Raw genomic sequence first — 19,921 nt, forward strand, 5'->3', positions numbered from 1 at the left:
GCGACTTCAGTTTATTTTTCGAGATTTTCATGGTTTTCATTTGTTTAGACGAAACTAATTGGTCGACAGCCACTACATTGTATCAATTGGTCGGTCAATGTACGGTAGAGTATCCGCAATCGAGGATCAAAAACCAATTGATTGCACCGAATATCTTCTATTTTAGCAATTACTCGAAACACAAGCCGGCTGTAAATCTTATTGAATTAACTGTCGACCAATTGAATCGGTGGAAACCGAGATTAGATAAACCTATGCCAGCTTTTGCCATAACTAGCTATTGGCGGACAATATTTTTGCCGTTTATCAATACAACACCAATCAATGGTTGGCGTAATGTTGGCGTCAATTTGGCTAAACGTCAACGATTTATTCAAACGCTTGGTTTACAATTTCCCAATGATTACGGCGTAACTCAAAAGAGACAACGGGTCTAATGATGATTTGGTTTTGCCATATATTTTGATTGTAAAACATTTCAGATTTCAGAAATTTTTTGTTTGTTTTGTTTGCATATTTGTATTAATAAATCATTATTTTTTAGTTATTATCAATTATGTAATATATTTATTTAGTTAAAAATGATAAATATGTTTAATAAGATATGTGTATTAAAAATATTTAATATACTGAAAGGTTTAAAAAATAAATAAAATTATCGGTATTTCATTTAATACGCATACTGTACATGATATTTACATTTTTGATTAATCTGTACGACAAATATATAACACTTAAACGGAATTAATAAATTAATAAAAAAAATATTGTCACTTAAAAAGATATTAATATTAAATATATTTAATATATTAATACTTAAAGGTTGGCTTTAATACAACACTATTGAACAGTTGGATTTGGCTCTTCAGTTGTCTTTATTGGAGACACAAATCAAAAAGTATGACAAAACAAAAACAATGATTTTATGAAAAAAAATTTTATTCAGAAATTTTTATAAAAAAAAATCTTCAGTTCAATAATTGCCGAACTCTTTCGTCATTATTATTGTCATTATTATTGTTTACATTTGATTTAGGCGTCGATTTACTTAACAATTGTCTCACTTTTTCATTTGAATCCACTTTTTTTATTTCATTGGTGACAATACTTTTCTGTTTTTTGATTTCAGTGGTGACAACACTTTTCTGCTTTATTTTTGTCTGTTTTTTCATTACGGGATTCACTTCTTTCTTATTTTCAATTTTATTCTTCTTTTCATTTTTATTCTTCTCTTCAATTTTATTCTTCTTTGGATTTGTGGACACAATCTTCTTAAAGTTGATGACATTCATCTGAATTCGTTGTCCGCCTTTATTCGGCGGTTTATCGACAGGTGTTTTGTTTTCTTTTTTAAACACGTCTTCCATTCGCTTTTGAATGACTGAAAAATTTTCTGGTTTTTGATCGTCGGTTTGAATGTCGACTTTCTTCTCGATGTCAACCATTTGTATTACATTTTCTTCACTTTTGCCATTTATAGGACTTTGTGTTTGTGTTTTGTTCGCGACTTTTCCTAAAAAATATAATTACAATCAATAGATATATTCAAATAGTTTTTTATAAATACGTTTTTTCTTCAGACAAAAACAATAAACGAAAAGCAAAACAACGAGAAGAGTCAACGCAACGATCAAAACAATTGACAAAATCATAATCAATGTGTTTCTGTTGGTATTTGTTTGACTTTTGGACACAACTGATGAAAATCCCATCGAAATTAATAAAACAATTAATATTAAAGACATTTTAAGAAACTTTTAAGGATTTGTTTAAACTAGAAATGAGTTTTGAGTTTTGAATTAAATTTTAGAAAACAATTGTTAGAAAAGCGAGACTTTATATTACAAAAGCATTTCAAAAGCAAAATAATAAAGTGGATTAAAATACAAAAATAATTCAAATCATTTTTTTCATTGTTTTCATAGATGATAGAGATATCAAAAAACAAAATATTCACAAAAATTGTTGAAATAAATAATAATAATTAATTATATTGAAGTCATTGATTTGTTTAATTGTTTTTTTAGAAAAGTACTGCAAATTTTCATTTTTTAATTATATATACACTTAAACGATATTAATAAATATATGCAAAGGTGACCATTTGGTCATACAATTATCTGATGATAAAATTTATCAGATAATCAGTTTAAACAATACGCGCGTTAAAATCAAATTTGATTTGATTTATTTAATCTCAAATGAGTACTATTTAATTATTTTGTAAAAGTCGTTATTTTTTAGAATTTAGTTTAAATAAATGATAGACAACATTCAATTAACAAAACAAACAAACAATACATTAACTATTTGATACACAAGTTGTGAGACAAACAACCAATCAATCAAAATGTCAAACATTCCAAAACTATTATATCGGGCTGTTGTATAGTATAGCTGCCACTTGTTGTTCACGCGATTAATATTTAATACAATTTTAAAGTTAAATATACAAATATCGCGTTAATTACAATAGATTTTATTAAATATAAATATATTATTATGAAATAATATTTTACATTGCAAATTAATATATATATACCTGTATATACTGTAATTAAAATTACATTAAAGGGTTGTATAATTGTTTTATACAATCAATAAAAAAAATAAAATTATCTAAATTGTTGTGAAGTACGTGTCGGCGCCAAAGATATTCGGCTAAATGTAGATAAAGGTTATCTTGTGGTATACCCCCTCTTAAAAGATTGCGTTTCATAGCTCTCCATTGAGATTCAATGGTCTGTGTGTTTGCACCGGTATGTGAATTGACAAACTCTTTCGAATGATTCACAGTAAAATGGACAAAACCTAAAAATTAAAAAATTAATTAACTTAATAATATGTTTTATCTATCATTTATACCATTGTCTGTTAGTCTATAATATCCAGCCCAACAGTCAGACACAATAGTTGTCCCAATTTTTACATGCTTACGTATCAAAGGTAAAAGAGTGTCGGCATCTCTTTTATTTAGGGGACATATTTCTAAACGAAATCTACCTCCACGTCGACAATTAGCTCCTATTTGAATCTCAACTAAACCTAAAATCCACGTCCCATCAACTAGTCGACCTCTATTGTACTTTCTTTTACCAACTTTTGTTTCGTCAATTTCTACGACAACTCCTGAATTAAAAGTTATCAAAATATTATCATTATAATTAGGTTTAGGTTGCGGTCGGAACTCCAGGTTAGGTAACAGAGCAAACACTAATACACTATGAGTTTGGTATTACCATTATAATTAGGTTTAGGTTGCGGTCGGAACTCCAGGTTAGGTAACAGAGCAAACACTAATACACTATGAGTTTGGTATTACCATTATAATTAGGTTTAGGTTGCGGTCGGAACTCCAGGTTAGGTAACAGAGCAAACACTAATACACTATGAGTTTGGTATTACCATTATAATTAGGTTTAGGTTGCGGTCGGAACTCCAGGTTAGGTAACAGAGCAAACACTAATACACTATCAGTTTGGTATTACCATTATAATTAGGTTTAGGTAACGTGCATAATTAAATATGTATCATATACTACCTTCTCCTCCTAAGAGATCAACTGATTGATATTTTTCGACCCAATCAAATACCACTTCTCGACAAAAGTTAAGCCAATCACTTATAGTGTTATGAGATGTTGTTTTAGTTAAATCACTTGTTATACTATACAATACCCTTATATCGAAAGCCAGGAATACTTCGATCGGTTTACGGAAGGGAAGAGATTGGGCTCAGAGATCAAGAGTTTATGTCAAATGTTCAACAAAGAAATCTGCAAACAAACGAACCGATTATTGTGGCGGAAGTGTTTGGAACACGATCTTGGATCACAATCTTATGCATGATTCAGTATTTCCAGTACTGATGACACCAAACCATCAGCCGCTACTTGAATTTCCCGACGGCTACACTAGAGGCATATATCTTGGACTCATGATATCAAAACGTATTAAGATTGAAAATCGGACTGTCATTGTTTTTAACAGTCGTACAGACGGCTTAAATCTATATTATAGACAGCCAGCAAAAATGTACTATTTTTTAGGTAGTTATACAGATATAAAATGTTAGTTTTATTATTAATATTTATTTAGTTAGGTTAGTTTGGGATGGGTGTGAGGTTAGGAAGTGGTTGGATGTGTGGGGGTGGGTTTGGGGCAAATAATTTTATAATGGCTGTCTATAATATAGATTTGTTCCGTACAGACATACCAAAGTCAACTGTACGACACATGCGGCAGCTTTGATTTGTTTTGTTAAATCGGTAGTAAAAAAAAGATCGGGTGCTCGTTCAATCACTTACTTGTTGGACGGCTACGACCAGTCAGTTATCGGTCTACTCGCGGCACTCAATCAGCCAATCGATCAAAAGATAACCATAGAATTTGATCGAATGCCCGATTGGAATCACCGATTGACTAATCGATATATGTTTTTCGTCGGCAACGATGGTTACCTCTGTATCAGCGAAAACTGGAGTTCAAACAATTTTACCAATTCTTTACTTAAAGAAAACACATATTTCTTATGTGACGGATATTTAGATCTCGTAAATCTAAACGGCTATAAAATTTTATTAACTAATGGTGTCGTAGACATACCCTACCGAAAGACTATTCATATTATACCAGAAGGCGTACAATATATAAATCTCATTCGTTATGATTGTCGACCACTAGATTGCGGTCAATTAAAATCAAAAACCAATTGAATGCACCGGTGATCTCCTATTTTGACAATTGCTCTAAACAAAAGCCAACTGTAAATCTTATTGATTTAACTGCCGACCAATTGAATCGATGGAAACAGAGATTAGATAAACCTTTGCCAGTTTTTGCCTTAACTAACAATTGGCGGACAATTTTTTTGCCGTTTATCAATACAACACCAGTGAACGGTTGGCTTAATGTTGGCGTCAATTTGGCTGAACGTCAACGAGTTATTCAAGCGTTTGGTTTACAATTTCCCAATGATTACGGCATAACTCTAAAGAAACAACGAGTCTAATGATTAGTTATACTATATATAAAGTATTGTGCATTTAATTTTTGTTAATAAAACATTTTGATTTTAGATATTATTAGTCTTTTTTGTTAGTAATACAGTATTTATATTAATAACTGATTTTAGTTATTATTAATTTTGTAATATTCAGTAAAAAATAAAAAATATTTTTAATATGTCAATAGTAAGCACACTATTTGTCTTAAGACTCACGTCTCCTTAAGTTTACAGCCATCGGGCAAATCGTACCGTCGGGTGAACTGTCGTGAAATCGATCCGCGATTATAACTTATATTTTTCATGTTTGCCATCATTTTCAATATACAATTTGAAAAAACATATAAATTATCAAATAAAATATCAAATATTTTATAATAATACAATTCGTTAAAATTACTAAATATTCTTTAATAATATAAAATTTATAACAAATACTAAGTATAAATATAATAAATTGGATTAAAATATCAAAATAATTGAAATCATTTTATCTTAGATTAAGCAATAATTATTAATATACTTATAGTAATAACTAAAAAGATTTGTTTGTTTGTTTTCATAGATGATAGCGATATAAATAAAACAAAACAAAATATTCACAAAAAATAGATATAATAAATAATAAGAATTATATTAAAGTTATTGAATATTTTTTTGACACATAAACGGAATTAATAAATATATGCAAATAATATGGTCACGAGTTGGTCACACAATCATCTTATGATAAATTTATCAGACAATCAGTTTAAACAATACGCGCGTGAAAATCAAATGCAGTATTCAATATATAAACAAAAATATTTATTTTAAATCGTTATTCTTTCAGAGTTTCAGTTTAAATAAATGACAAACAAAATTCAATAAACAAAACAAACAAAAATACATTAACTGTTTGATACACAAAAAGTGAGAAAAACAACCAATAAATAAAAATGTCAAACAATCCAAAACTATTATATCGAAAACCAGGAATACTTCGATCGGTTTACGGAAGGGAAGAGATTGGGCTCAGAGATCAAGAGTTTCAGTCAACTGTTCAGCAAAAACATCTGCAAACAAACGAACCGATTATTGTGGCGGAAGTGTTTGGAACACCAGGAGTACAAAGAAGACAACCGCCAATCAATTATTTCGATCAATTGATAGAAATTACAAAACAAGTTGAAGTCAATGATCAGGTAATTCATGGATCTGTCATATGTTGGTATGAAAAGGACAATAAAGTTATAATCATTAACTCCTCGACATTCGTACCACAAGTAGAACATATATATCAGATGCGAGATTCAGTATTTCCAGTACTGATGACACCAAACCATCAGCCGCTACCAAGTTTTCCCGAGGGTTACACTACAGGCATATATCTCGCAATCATGAAATCAAAACAAAATAAGACTGACACTCGGAGTGTCCTTATTTTTGAAAGCCGTACTGAGATTAAAAAAGCCAACTGTTCAACATATGCCGCAAATTTGATTTGTTTTATTCAATCGATAGTTAAAAAACGGTCGAGCGTTCAATTAATCAATTATCTGTTGGATGGCTACGACCAGTCAGTTATCGGTCTACACGCGGCACTTAATCAGCCAATTGATCAAAAAATTACCACCGAATTTGATCGAATAACCGATTGGAATTATCAATTAACTAATCGCTATATGTTTCTCGTCGGCAACGATGGCTACCTATGTATTAATGAATTCTGGGACCCAAAGAAATATTGCAATTCTTTGCTTAAAGAGAATACCTGTATCTGTTGCGATGGCAGCATATTTCTGACAAATGTTTTCGCCGCTAAATTTGATTTGACTGGATTTATGACAAACATACCCTATCGGAAAACTATTCATATTATTCCCGAAGGCGTTCAATATATATGTATTATTCGTCGAGTACTCAATAGCGACCAATTAAAGTCATACATATACGGTTGGTATACTGTATCCGATTATGAGTCAAAAGTACTCGAATTGGATTCAATACAACTGACCAATGATTTGTTAGGCCAACCAAATCCAGTTCATTCATATCAACCGGTGATGGTATTGGCCGATATAAACGATGCTTTGATCTATGAATACAAGTCCAACAACCAAATGGTCGGTCACTTATTGTTCTCTCTAACGTACAATCATTGCGATCCCAGAAAATTTTCGGACATCTTCATGGTTTTCATTTGTTTAGACGAAACCAATTGGTCGACAGCCACTACAATGTATCAATTGGTCGGTGAATGTTCGGTAGAGTATTCTCAATCTGAGATCAAAAACCAATTGAATTCACCGAAGATTTTCTATTTGGAAAAAAACTCTAAACAAAAACCAACTATAAATCTTATTGATTTAACTGCCGACCAATTGAATCGATGGAAACCGAGATTAGATAAACCTTTTCCAGCTTTTGCCTTACTTGGCTATTGGCGGACAATTTTTTTGCCGTTTATCAATACAACACCAATCAATCGTTGGCTTAATGTTGGCGTCAATTTGGCTGAACGTCTACGACATATTCAAGAGCTTGGTTTGCAATTTCCCAATGATTACAAGTTTACTCAAAAGAAACAACGGGTCTAATGATGATTTGGTTTTGCCATATATTTTGATTGTAAAACATTTTGATTTCAGAAATTATTATTATTTGTTTGTTTTGTTTGCATATTTGTATTAATAAATCATTATTTTTTAGTTATTATCAATTATCTAATATATTCATTTAGTTAAAAATGATAAATATGTTTAATAAGATATGAGTATTAAAAATATTTAATATACTGAAAAGTTTAAAAAATAAATAAAATTATCAGTACTTATATTTCATTTAACACGCATACTGTACATGATATTTATAATATTAAATAATTAAAAAGTTTATTTTGTTTATTTGTTTTAATAGATGATAGCGATATTAAAAAAAACAAAACAAAATATTCACAAAAAATAGTTGAAATAAATAATAATTATTATTATATTGAAGTCTCATTGATTTATTTAATTGTTTTTTTTTGCAAAATGTTTGCAAATTTTCATTATTGACTCATTTAAAAGGTTTATATTTTTTAAAAGTTGAATTATCGATATCTTTATTTATTTCATTTAACACACACACACACACACACAAACATTAAACTTTTCAAATGATATCAAATAACTATAAGTACCTGTTGGATGGCTACGACCAGTCAGTTATCGGTCTACACGCGGCACTCAATAAGCCAATTGATCAAAAGATAACCACCCAATTGGACCGAACACCCGATTGGAACCACCGTTTAACTAATCGGTATATGTTTCTCATCGGCAACGATGGTTACCTATGTATTAATGAACGCTGGTCTGAGAAATATATCACTTCTTTGCTTAAAGATGACACCTATTTCTGTTGCGACGGTAGATTAGAGATCTATTCGGCGGTATATTTGATTTGACTAAATATGTCGGAAACATACCCTACCAGAAAACTATTCAGATTATACCCGAAGGCATTCAATTTATATATCTTATTCGTCATGCAGTCAATTGTGACCAATTAAAGTCATACATATTCGGCCGAAATACTGTATCGGATTATAATCCAAAAGTACTCGAATTTGATTCAATACAACTGTCCACTGATTTGTTAGGCCAACAAAATCCAGTTCATTCATATCAACCGGTGATGGTATTGGCCGATATCAACGATGCTTTGATCTATGAATACCAGTTCAAAAATCAAGTGGTCGGTCACTTACTGTTCTCTCTATCGTACAATCATTGCGACCACTATTTATTTTCGGACGATTTTATGGTTTTCATTTGTTTAGACGAAACTAATTGGTCGAAAGTCACTACATTGTATCAATTGATCGGTGAATGTTCGGTACAGTATAAGCAATGGGAGTTCACAAACCAATTGAATGCTCCGACAATCTTATATTGTGATAAAAAATCTATTAAAAAGCCAACTGTAAAAAATCTTATTGATTTAACTGCCGATCAATTGAATCAGTGGAGACCGACAGTAGTAAAAAATTATCCAGCATTTGCCTTAACTAACAATTGGCGGACAATATTTTTGCCGATTATCAATACAACAACAATCAATCGTTGGCTTAATGTTGGCGTCAATTTGGCTGAACGTCTACGAGGTATTCAATTGTTTGGTTTACAATTTCCCAATGATTACGGCGTAACTCAAAAGAGACAACGGGTCTAATGATGATTTGGTTTTGCCATATATTTTGATTGTAAAACAATTTGATTTCAGAAATTTAGATTATTTTTTAGTTATTATCAATTAGTCAATACAATATCAGTCTTCATAGATGGTAGCGATATATTAAAAAAACAAAACAAAATATTCACAAAAAATAGATGAAATAAATAATAATAATTATATTGAAGTCATTTTGTTTGTTTTTTTTAAATGTAATGCAAATTTTCATTTTTGACTTATCTGTGCGACAAATATATAACATTTAAACGATATTAATAAATATATGCAATAAATATGGTCATGAGTTGGTCACACAATCATCTGATGATAAATCAGTTTAAACAATACGCGCGTGAAAATCAATATATAAATAAAAATATTTTTTTAAAAATTATTATTCTTTCAATATTTCGTTTAAATAAACGACAAATAAAATTCAATAAACAAAACAAACAAAAAATACATTAATTGTTTGATCCACAAGAAGTGAGACAAACAAACAACAAATCAATCAAAATGGCAAACTATCCAAAACTATTATATCGAAAGCCAGGAATACTTCGATCGGTTTACGGAAGAGAACAGATTGGGCTCAGAGATCAAGAGTTTGAGTCAACTGTTCAACAAAAAGATCTGAAAACAAATGAACCGATTATTGTGTCGGAAGTGTTTGGAACACCAGGAGTACAGACAAGACAACCGCCAATCAATTATTTCGATCAATTGATACAAATTACAGGACAAGTAGAAGTCAATGATGAGGTCATTCATGGAACTGTCATATGTTGGTACGAAGAAGACAATAAAATTTTAATCATTGATTCCTCGACATTCGTACCACAAATAGATCATATCTATCAGATGCGTGATTCAGTATTTCCAGTACTGATGACTAAAGACCAACAGCCGCTAACAAGTTTCCCCGAGGGCTACACTATAGGCATATATCTCGTACTCATGAAATCAAAACTAACTAAGACTGACACTCGGGATGTCCTTATTTTTGAAAGTCGTACTGAGATTTTAAAAACCAATTGTTTTCATTCAGCAAATTTGTATTGTTTTATTCAATCGGCAGTTAAACAACGAACGAGTGCTCTAGTTATCAATTATCTGTTGGATGGATACCGAGAGTCAGTTATCGGTATACACGCGGCACTCAATCAGCCAATCAATCAAAAGATTACCACCGAATTTGATCGAATACCCGATTGGAATCACCGATTGAGTGATCGCTATTTGTTTGTCGTCGGCAACGATGGTTACCTCTTTATTAACGAATGCTGGGAATCAAAGAAATATATCAACTCTTTGCTTAAAGAGAACACCTATTTCTGTTGCGACGGTAGATTAGATCTGAGAAATCTATTCGACGGTAAATATGATTTGACTGGATTTAGGCCAAACATACCCTACCAGAAAACTATTCATATTATACCCGAAGGCGTACAATATATATATCTTGTTCGTCATGCTGTCAATTGCGACCAATTAAAGTCATACATAATCGGCCAGTATATTGTATCAGATTGTCCACCAAAAGTACTCGAATTGGATTCAATACAATTGTCCACTGATTTGTTAGGACAACAAATTCCAGTTCATTCATATCAACCGGTAATGGTATTGATGGACATCAACGATGCTTTGATCTATGAATACAAGTTCAACAAACAAGTGGTCGGCCACATACTGTTCTCTCTATCGTACAGTTATTGCAGCCACAGTTTATTTTACGACATTTTCATGGTTTTCATTTGTTTAGACGAAACTAATTGGTCGACAGCCACTACATTGTATCAATTGGTCGGTGAATGTTCGGTACAGTATCAGCAATCGGAGAACAATAACCAATTGAGAGCACCGAAGATCTTCTATTCAGATAAAAACTCTAACAAAAAGCCAACTGTAAATCTTATTGATTTAACTGCCGACCAATTGAATCGATGGAAACCGAGATTAGATAAACCTTATCCAGCTTTTGGCATACTTACCCTTTGGCGGACAATGTTTTTGCCGTTTATCAATACAACACCAATCAATCGGTGGCTTAATGTTGGCGTCAATTTGGCTGAACGTCAACGACTTATTCGAGCGCTTGGTTTGCAATTTCCCAATGATTACGGAACTCAAAAGAAACAACGGGTCTAATGATGCTTTGGTTTTGCCATATATTTTGATTGTAAAACATTTCAGATTTCAGAAATTAGTATTATTTGTTTGTTTTGTTTGCATATTTGTATTAATAAATTATTATTTTTAAGTTATTATCAATTATGCTATACATTTATTCAGTTAAAAATGATAAATAAAATTATCGGTACTTATATTTAATTTAACAAACAAACATGATATTTATAATTTTAAATATATAATATTTTTTAATAATACAATTCGTTAAAATTATTAAATATAATATCTTAAGTATCTAATTTTAATATTCATAATGAATATAAAATTAATAACAAATACTAAAAAGTTATAAATAATAAACTAGATCAAATTACAAAAATAATTACCGAAATGCGAGATTCAGTATTCATGGTTTTCATTTGTTTAGACGAAACTAATTGGTCGACAGCCACTACATTGTATCAATTTGTCGGTCAATGTTCGGTACAGTATAAGCAATCGGAGATCAAAAACCAATTGAGAGCACCGAAGATCTTCTATTCAGATAAAAACTCTAACAAAAAGCCAACTGTAAATCTAATTGATTTAACAGCCAATCAATTGAATGCACCGGTGATCTCCTATTTTGACAATTGCTCTAAACAAAAGCCAACTGTAAATCTTATTGATTTAACTGCCGACCAATTGAATCGATGGAAACAGAGATTAGATAAACCATTTCCAGCTTTTGCCTTAACTAACAATTGGCGGACAATTTTTTTTGCCGTTTATCAATACAACACCAGTCAATGGTTGGGTTAATATTGGCGTCAATTTGGCTGAACGTCTACGAGGTATTCAAGTGTTTGGTTTAAAATTTTCCAATGATTACGGCGTAACTCTAAAAAAACATCGGGTCTACCGATGATTTGGTTTTGCCATATATTTTGATAAAAAAGTAATACAAATGGTTGACATCTAGAAGAAAGTCGACATTCAAACCGACGATCAAAAACCAGAAAATTTTTCAGTCATTCAAAAGCGAATGGAAGACGTGTTTAAAAATGAAAACAAAACAACTGTCGATAAACCGAAGAATAATGGCGGACAACAAATTCAGATGAATGTCATCAACTTTAAGAAGATTGTGTCCACAAATCCAAAGAAGAAGAAGAATAATAAAATTGAAAATAAGAAAGAAGTGAATCCCGTAATGAAAAAACAGACAAAACTTAAGCAGAAAAGTGTTGTCACCACTAAAATAAAAAAAAACAGACAAAAACAAAGCAGAAAAGTATTGTCGCGACTGAAATCAAAAAAGTGGATTCAAATGAAAAAGTGAGACAATTGTTAAGTAAATCGACGCCGAAATCAAATGTAAACAATAATAATGACAATAATAATGACGAAAGAATTCGACAATTATTGAACTGAAGATTTTTTTTAATAAAAATTTCTGAATAAAATTTTTACATAAAATCATTGTTTTTGTTTTGTCATACTTTTTGATTTGTGTCTCCAATAAAGACAACTGAAGAGTAAAAAGCCAACTTTACGCCAACCGTTCAATAGTGTTGTATTAAAACCAAGCTTTAAGTATATTAAGAAACAGACAAATATTAGTTTTTAAAATCAAAATGTTTATACAATGAAAATATATGACAAACTAAATACTCTCTACATATGAATAATCATCATTAGACCCGTTGTTTCTTTTGAGTTACGCCGTAGTCATTGGGTAATTGTAAACCAAATACTTCAATACTTCGTTGACGTTCAACCAAATTGACGCCAACATTGAGCCAACCATTGATTGGTGTTGTATTGATAAACGGCAAAAATATTGTCCGCCAATTCGTAGTTAAGGCAAATACTGTAAATGGTTTATCTAATCTCGGTTTCCATCGATTCAATTGATTGGCAGTCAAATCAATTAGATTTACAGCTGGCTTTTGATTAGTATTTTTATCAAAATAGCAGATCATCGGTGCATTCAATTGGTTTTTGATCCACGATTTCTGATAATTTACCGAACATTCACCGACCAATTGATACAATGTAGTGGCTGTCGACCAATTTGTTTCGTCTAAACAAATGAAAACCATGAAAATGTCAAAAAATAAACTGGTGTCGCAATGATTGGTCGATAGAGAGAACAGCAAATGGCCGACCACTTGGTTGTTGAACTTATGTTCATAGATCAAAGCATCGTTGATATCGGCCAATACCATCACCGGTTGATATGAATGAACTGGATTTGGTTGACCTAACAAATCAGTGTACAATTGTATTGAATCCAATTCAAGTACTTTTGGGGCATAATCTGATACAGTATACCAGCCGTATATATATGACTTTAATTGGCCGGTGTTTAGTGGTTGACAATCCTTTCGTAAGATATTTATATATTGTACGCCTTCGGGTATAATATGAATAGTTTTCCGATAGGGTGTGGTTCTTATAAATCTAGTAAATATAAATTTAACGGCTAATATATTTGTCAATTCTAGGCTACCGTCGCAACAGAAATAAGTGTTCTCTTTAAGCAAAGAATTGTTATATTTCATTGAATCCAAGACTTCATTAATACATAGATAGCCATCGTTGCCGACGAGAAACATATAGCGATTAGTCAATCGGTGATTATAATCGGGTATTCGATCAAATTCGGTGGTAATCATTTGATCAATTGGCTGATTGAGTGCCGCGTGTATACCGATAACTGACTGGTCGTAGCCATCCAACAGGTAATTGATTACCAGAACATTCGACCGTTTTTTAACTGTCGATTGAATAAAACAAATCAAATTTGCCTCAAGTGTCGAACAGTTGGCTTTTTTAATCTTAGTACGGCTTTCAAAAATAAGGACATTCCGAGTGTCAGTCTTAATTCGTTTTGATTTCATGAGTGCGAGATATATGCCTGTAGTGTAGCCCTCGGGAAATCTTGTTAGCGGGCGATGGTTTGGTGTTATCAGTACTGGAAATACTGAATCTCGCATCTGATATATGTGTTCTACTTGTGGTATGAGTGTCGAGGAATCAATAATTATAAGTTGTTTATTGTCCTTTTCGTACCAACATATGACAAACCCATGAATGACCTCATCATTGACTTCTACTTGTCCTGTAATTTGTATCAATTGATCGAAATAATTGATTGGCGGTTGTCTTGTCTGTACTCCTGGTGTTCCAAACACTTCCGCCACAATAATCGGTTCATTTGTTTTCAGATCTTTTTGTTGAACAATTGACTCAAACTCTTGATCTCTGAGCCCAATCTCTTCCTTTCCGTAAACGGATCGAAGTATTCCTGGCTTTCGATATAATAGTTTTGGAATGTTTGCCATTTTTATTGATTGATTAGTAGTTTGTTTGTATCACTTCTTGTGGATCAAACAGTTGATGTATTTTTGTTTGTTTTATTTAACGAATTTTGTTTATCGTTATTGAATTTAAATGAAAATAACGATTTTTAAAAATTAATATTAATGTAAAATTTATTTATTTATTTAAAATTGCATTTGATTTTCACGCGTAATTCCCCTAAACGTCTAAACTGTTTTTCTGATAAATTTGATAATTAAATGATTGTATGACTAACTCATAACCATATTTTTGCATATATTTATTTATATCGTTTAAGTGTTATATTATTTGCAATACATTTCTAAGAAAAATCAATTGAACAAATCAATGAATATAATAATTATTATTTATTTTATCTATTTTTTGTGAATATTTTGTTTGTGTTTTTTATATAGCTATCATCTATTAAAACAAATTAATAAACTTTATATTTATTAAAATGACTTTAGTAATTATTTTTGCTTAATCTAAGAAAAAATTATTTCAATTACTTTTTTGTATTTTAATATAATTTATTAATTATTTTTTATTAGTATTTGATATTAATTTTGTTAATATTTATGAATATTAAAATTAGATACTTAAGATATATTTAATAATTTTAACGAATTGTATTAACAAAAAAATATTAATTATTTAATATTTTAAATATCATGTTTTTTGTTAAATGAAATATATAAGTACCGATATTTTATTTTTCAAAAAATACTTTCAGTATATTAAATATTTTTAATACTCATATCTTTACATAATTATCATTTTTATTTATAACATTTCACACACACACACACACACACACACACACACACACACACACACACACACACACACACACACACACACACACACACACACACACACACACACACACACACACACACACACACACACACACACATACACACACATACACAAATATTAAACGTTTCAAATGATATCAAATAATTTAACTATAAGTACCGGTATACAACTTTAATATTCATAGATACAAATGTAATAAATTCAAACAAAACAAATACACAAAAAAAAATTATAAACAAAAAAGAAATTGGTTAAGAAAACATTTAAAATCATTTTATTAACCAAAAAGTTTTATTTATTTTGTTTGTTTGTTATCGAGAGAGTGCACTAAATAATCATATGGTAGTCCACCTTAACCTCAAACCACATTTGTGTCATTAGCCGCCCGGTTTATGACTACCGGTGCACTATAAAAGATAATTTGAAGAAAAAAAACATATGAATGTTCATAAAAAATTGTTGTATTTATTTTTTTACGGTAATTATTACTTATGGTATTAAAAAAAAAAATATATTTTACATATAAATAATATTGATTTAAATTCATCAGTCATATTGTGTCAAACATATAAACTAGTTTTCAATTGCATTAACTTTTTGTTGTCGATAATATCATTATCGTCTATCGTCGTCGTCGACATCCATTTCCTCGACGGCACATTGCGTTTGATCGCTAGCTCCCAATTACCAGTAATTTTCCAATCGTGAAGTATGGCCAACACCTGATTGATACACAAATTCAATGTCCCCTTTTGCCACTTGACTGTCTCGGTTAGCGGCAATTTGGCCGAACGTATACCATCTTCGCGGGCCTTGATCTGCGATATCGGTTCGATGTACGACTTGTCTATAATACCGCCAATTATGTAGATATCGTCGTCGCTGACCTCCCGAAGCACTGAATCCGAATGAGGACTCAAATAGACCAGACGTTCTTTCGGAAATATATCCGTATAGGACTTGTTATAGTGAAATGTAGCCCAAAAATTCCGGGAACTGGCATTCGGTAAGTACCGATGCATCTCACGAATCGATAGTTCATCTGAATTGCAATTCACAAAATGCAAATCAAACGGCTCTTTAGTTTCCATTAGATTATAGTTATAGAGAAAGTTTAACTGTTTTAGCAGTAGTCTGGATTCACGGGCCTTCATATAGCGATCAAAGTCCAAATCGATGACCACTCGCGGCCCAAACATTGCCGCCCGTCTCATGCAATGAGCGCGCAATCGTTTGACAGCCGAACGATTAAAGAACTGGAACAGACCGTTACGGTATGGGCCGTAAACTAACTGTTCTTCGCCGCTGCCGCTGCTATCGCCGAAAATGCCGATCGGCTTTTTCTCATAAACCGTTGGACACGACAACGACGACTGGGCTTTCATAGCCCGTATATGTCTAGTCTTGAGTCGCTTGATCTCAATGCAGCCCCAGAACTGCAACTGACGACACCGTTCGGCACTGTTGTCCAAATCCAATAGTTCGCGCATATGTTGGTCAGTCAACTCTCTGGGCACTCGGCCGTCGGTCAGCTTCTTGTACTCGTATTCGCTGATAATGAGTTGTACGCGTCGTTTGATAAAATCGCTGCTACAACCGCTGCCGCCGCCGACGCCACCACTGCTGTAATCAACGATCACATCGCTAAATGTGTTGATATCGACGGCTACAAAGTCGCGCTCCGGTATGTCTAGCAATTGGTCAATAGTAAAGTTGTCGTTGTTGGCCACCAACTCGTTTACGGAAGTCGTCGACGACGAAGACGATAAAGAAGAAGAAGACACAGACAATTGTCTTAGAGATGTATTGATGCCAACAAAACTTCGTAATCGGTTCCGCAAACAGTTTAGACAATAAAACATTTTTTTTATAGATTATAATTAAGTTTCGGTCAATTTGTTTGTTTGTTTCAATGATAATAATCACAACAAATGTCAACAAAAATATTATAAATTTAATAATAATTTAATAACACATTTGTAAACACATTGCATATACCGGTACAGTATATACAGTATTTAAAGATACGTTTTATGTGAACAGTAATGTATTTTGAATGACAATAATGACTGTGGGGGACATTGATTACACATATTTATAGCCCCTTACACTTAAATAATATGATTGACTTACTATTGTAATTCTAGCTTTAGTTTCATACACACACACACACACATTATCTTAGTGTAACGTTGTATGTGAATGATATTTAAACTGTTCAATACACTGATGCAATCAAAATGTTTTGTCATTTATTATATCAATAATAATAAACTAATAATAATAATGTGATTATCATTTGGTCTAAAAACTTGTTTCTGGAGATCAGTTATAATCAATTAAAGTGATACTGATTTTTGTATTTTAATTAAAGAGCAGATCATTGTTGTTGTTGCTGGTGGTGGTGATCACATAAACAGTTGTTTAAAAAGATTTTAAATGTCGACATCCTGAAAAATATGGCCACAAAATTACCGATAATTATTAGTACCGCCGACGGGTCGTCGTCATCAGCAGCGGTTGCAATGAAATCCGAATCAAGTCTTACACCTGTCCAGCGGCTGATGAGTTCGTGTATCGGCGCAACGGTAACGGCACTGTGCGGTCAGTAAATACCGAAATTTATTTTTTTTAAAACTAATCTCAGATTTTATTATTTTATATTTTTTTATTAGTCACACCTCTGGATGTGGTGAAGACACGAATACAGGCCCAACAAAAGGAGTCATTGATGAACAACAACCAATCATCAGTCAGACAGTCAACAACCAATACTCGGCCAATCGGTAGCGCCGGTGGCGTAGGAAATGGCAGACAATTTGGTCAAACTTTTGTTTGTATTGATAGTCACTGTATATGACATCCAAAAAAAATTGGTCTGATTTTTGGATTTTTTTTTTAATTTTTTTATTTCAAAAGAAAATGTTTATCAAAATGAGTCGTACGGAAGGTCTGACCTCATTATGGAGTGGACTCCCGCCGACACTGTATGTTAGCATACATTTCCATCTGAAGTTGTGTTGACTTATGTCTACTTTTTTTTGTTGATTTTTTTTTACAATCAATTACTACTAGAGCTATGGTTATACCGGGAATGGGTGTCTACTTTACCAGCTATGATCTGTTTCGAGTGCATCTCAACAAACAGTTCGGTTATATCAATCGTTATCAACCGTTATGGGTGCCGATAGTTGCCGGCAGTGTGGCCCGAACACTGGCCGCTGTTATTATCAGTCCACTTGAAATGATCAAAACCAAAATGCAAAGTCAACTGTTCACCTACGGTGAGCTGGCCCTAGCACTCAGACATATGATTAGAGTACAGGGCTATCGTTCCCTATGGACCGGTATCACTGCCACTATACTACGTGACGCTCCGTTTTCATCAATCTATTGGGCAGTCTATGAAACGATGAAACAACACGCTTTTGGTTCACCGGTAGAACCTACTGTTCCGGTTAGCTTTATATGCGGTGCCAGTGCCGGAACAGTAGCCGCCATAGTTACTCATCCGTTTGATGTCGTCAAAACTCATCGGCAGATTGAAATGGGCTCTACAAGTGGTGGTGGTGCCGGTGGTGTCTATAGAACTAGTGCTTTATTGGCGCACATATATCGGGAAACGGGTGCGCGCGGCGTCTTTACCGGCATTACTCCTCGACTGATGCGTGTGGCGCCTGCCTGTGCTATAATGATCAGTACGTTTGAATTGGGAAAGACCTACTGTCGACAGTATAATGATTCAAAATTAACTTAAACAATGTTTTTTATGTTTAAATTTATTTATAGTTGTTATTATTATAATACCGTATATATATATATAGTTATATAGGTTTTAATAATTGAAATAAATTGTTTATATTTACCGGTAAATAATTTATTAATTGTTAATAATTTTGTTAGAAAATTATAAAAATATAAAATCAAATAAAAATAAATTATATATTTATTTTAAGTATAAATCATCAGATATTATAATAAATTTTATTAATTTATATTTTCATTTACATGAAGTTTACATGAATTTACATAAAGTTTATACTGTATTAATTTTATACAAAGTTTACAGTAATTGTTGTATTGCTGAATCATGTAGATAATTTATAAATATTGTATATTTATTATACTAGATAATTATTACCATGCAATAATTATAAATATGCATTTATTTATTTTTACTAATTTTATATTAAAAAAACTATATTATTATTTAGTTAGAAATTTAATTAGAAATGTTTGATAAAATTTGCAACAGTGAGCTATTTGTAAAAATTACTTTTAATATATATTAATATACTGTATATATATATATATAAATTATTAAAAATTACTAATAATATAAATTTTAAATTAATTTTATCATTAATTATCAATTAATTTAATATTTTTTTCATTCATAGAATACCAGTACTCTGTGGTTTACAGCATCGCCATATCT

The 19,921-nt window shown here is 31.7% G+C and overlaps 4 protein-coding genes across 4 annotated transcripts; 1 reads left to right on the forward strand and 3 right to left on the reverse strand.

The window, feature by feature from the left end:
- Positions 1-968: 968 nt before the first annotated feature.
- LOC128964922 (flap endonuclease 1-like) lies at positions 969-1,712 on the reverse strand. Its single transcript, XM_054311578.1, has 2 exons — positions 1,568-1,712; positions 969-1,513 (listed from the first exon to the last, which is right to left on the reverse strand). The coding sequence occupies exons 1-2, from the start codon at positions 1,710-1,712 to the stop codon at positions 969-971; spliced, it is 690 nt and encodes a 229-aa protein (XP_054167553.1).
- An 11,155-nt stretch (positions 1,713-12,867) lies between these two features.
- On the reverse strand, positions 12,868-14,774 carry LOC128964046 (uncharacterized). Its single transcript, XM_054310608.1, has 2 exons — positions 12,988-14,774; positions 12,868-12,903 (listed from the first exon to the last, which is right to left on the reverse strand). The coding sequence occupies exon 1, from the start codon at positions 14,661-14,663 to the stop codon at positions 13,011-13,013; it is 1,653 nt and encodes a 550-aa protein (XP_054166583.1). The 5' UTR covers positions 14,664-14,774; the 3' UTR covers positions 12,868-12,903; positions 12,988-13,010.
- A 1,269-nt stretch (positions 14,775-16,043) lies between these two features.
- LOC128964923 (mitochondrial ribonuclease P protein 1 homolog) lies at positions 16,044-17,345 on the reverse strand. Its single transcript, XM_054311579.1, has one exon. The coding sequence runs from the start codon at positions 17,343-17,345 to the stop codon at positions 16,044-16,046; it is 1,302 nt and encodes a 433-aa protein (XP_054167554.1).
- Positions 17,346-17,709: 364 nt separating this feature from the next.
- Positions 17,710-19,283, forward strand: LOC128964174 (probable mitochondrial glutathione transporter SLC25A40). Its single transcript, XM_054310736.1, has 4 exons — positions 17,710-18,087; positions 18,159-18,316; positions 18,403-18,470; positions 18,559-19,283. Exons 1-4 carry the CDS (start codon positions 17,943-17,945, stop codon positions 19,238-19,240), a joined length of 1,053 nt encoding a protein of 350 aa, XP_054166711.1. The 5' UTR covers positions 17,710-17,942; the 3' UTR covers positions 19,241-19,283.
- Positions 19,284-19,921: the final 638 nt, after the last annotated feature.

The sequence above is a fragment of the Oppia nitens genome, unplaced genomic scaffold (genome assembly GCF_028296485.1).
Source record: "Oppia nitens isolate AA-2021 unplaced genomic scaffold, nextdenovo-longstitch-racon4-pilon3 scaffold15_pilon_pilon_pilon, whole genome shotgun sequence".
NCBI lineage: Eukaryota > Metazoa > Arthropoda > Arachnida > Sarcoptiformes > Oppiidae > Oppia > Oppia nitens.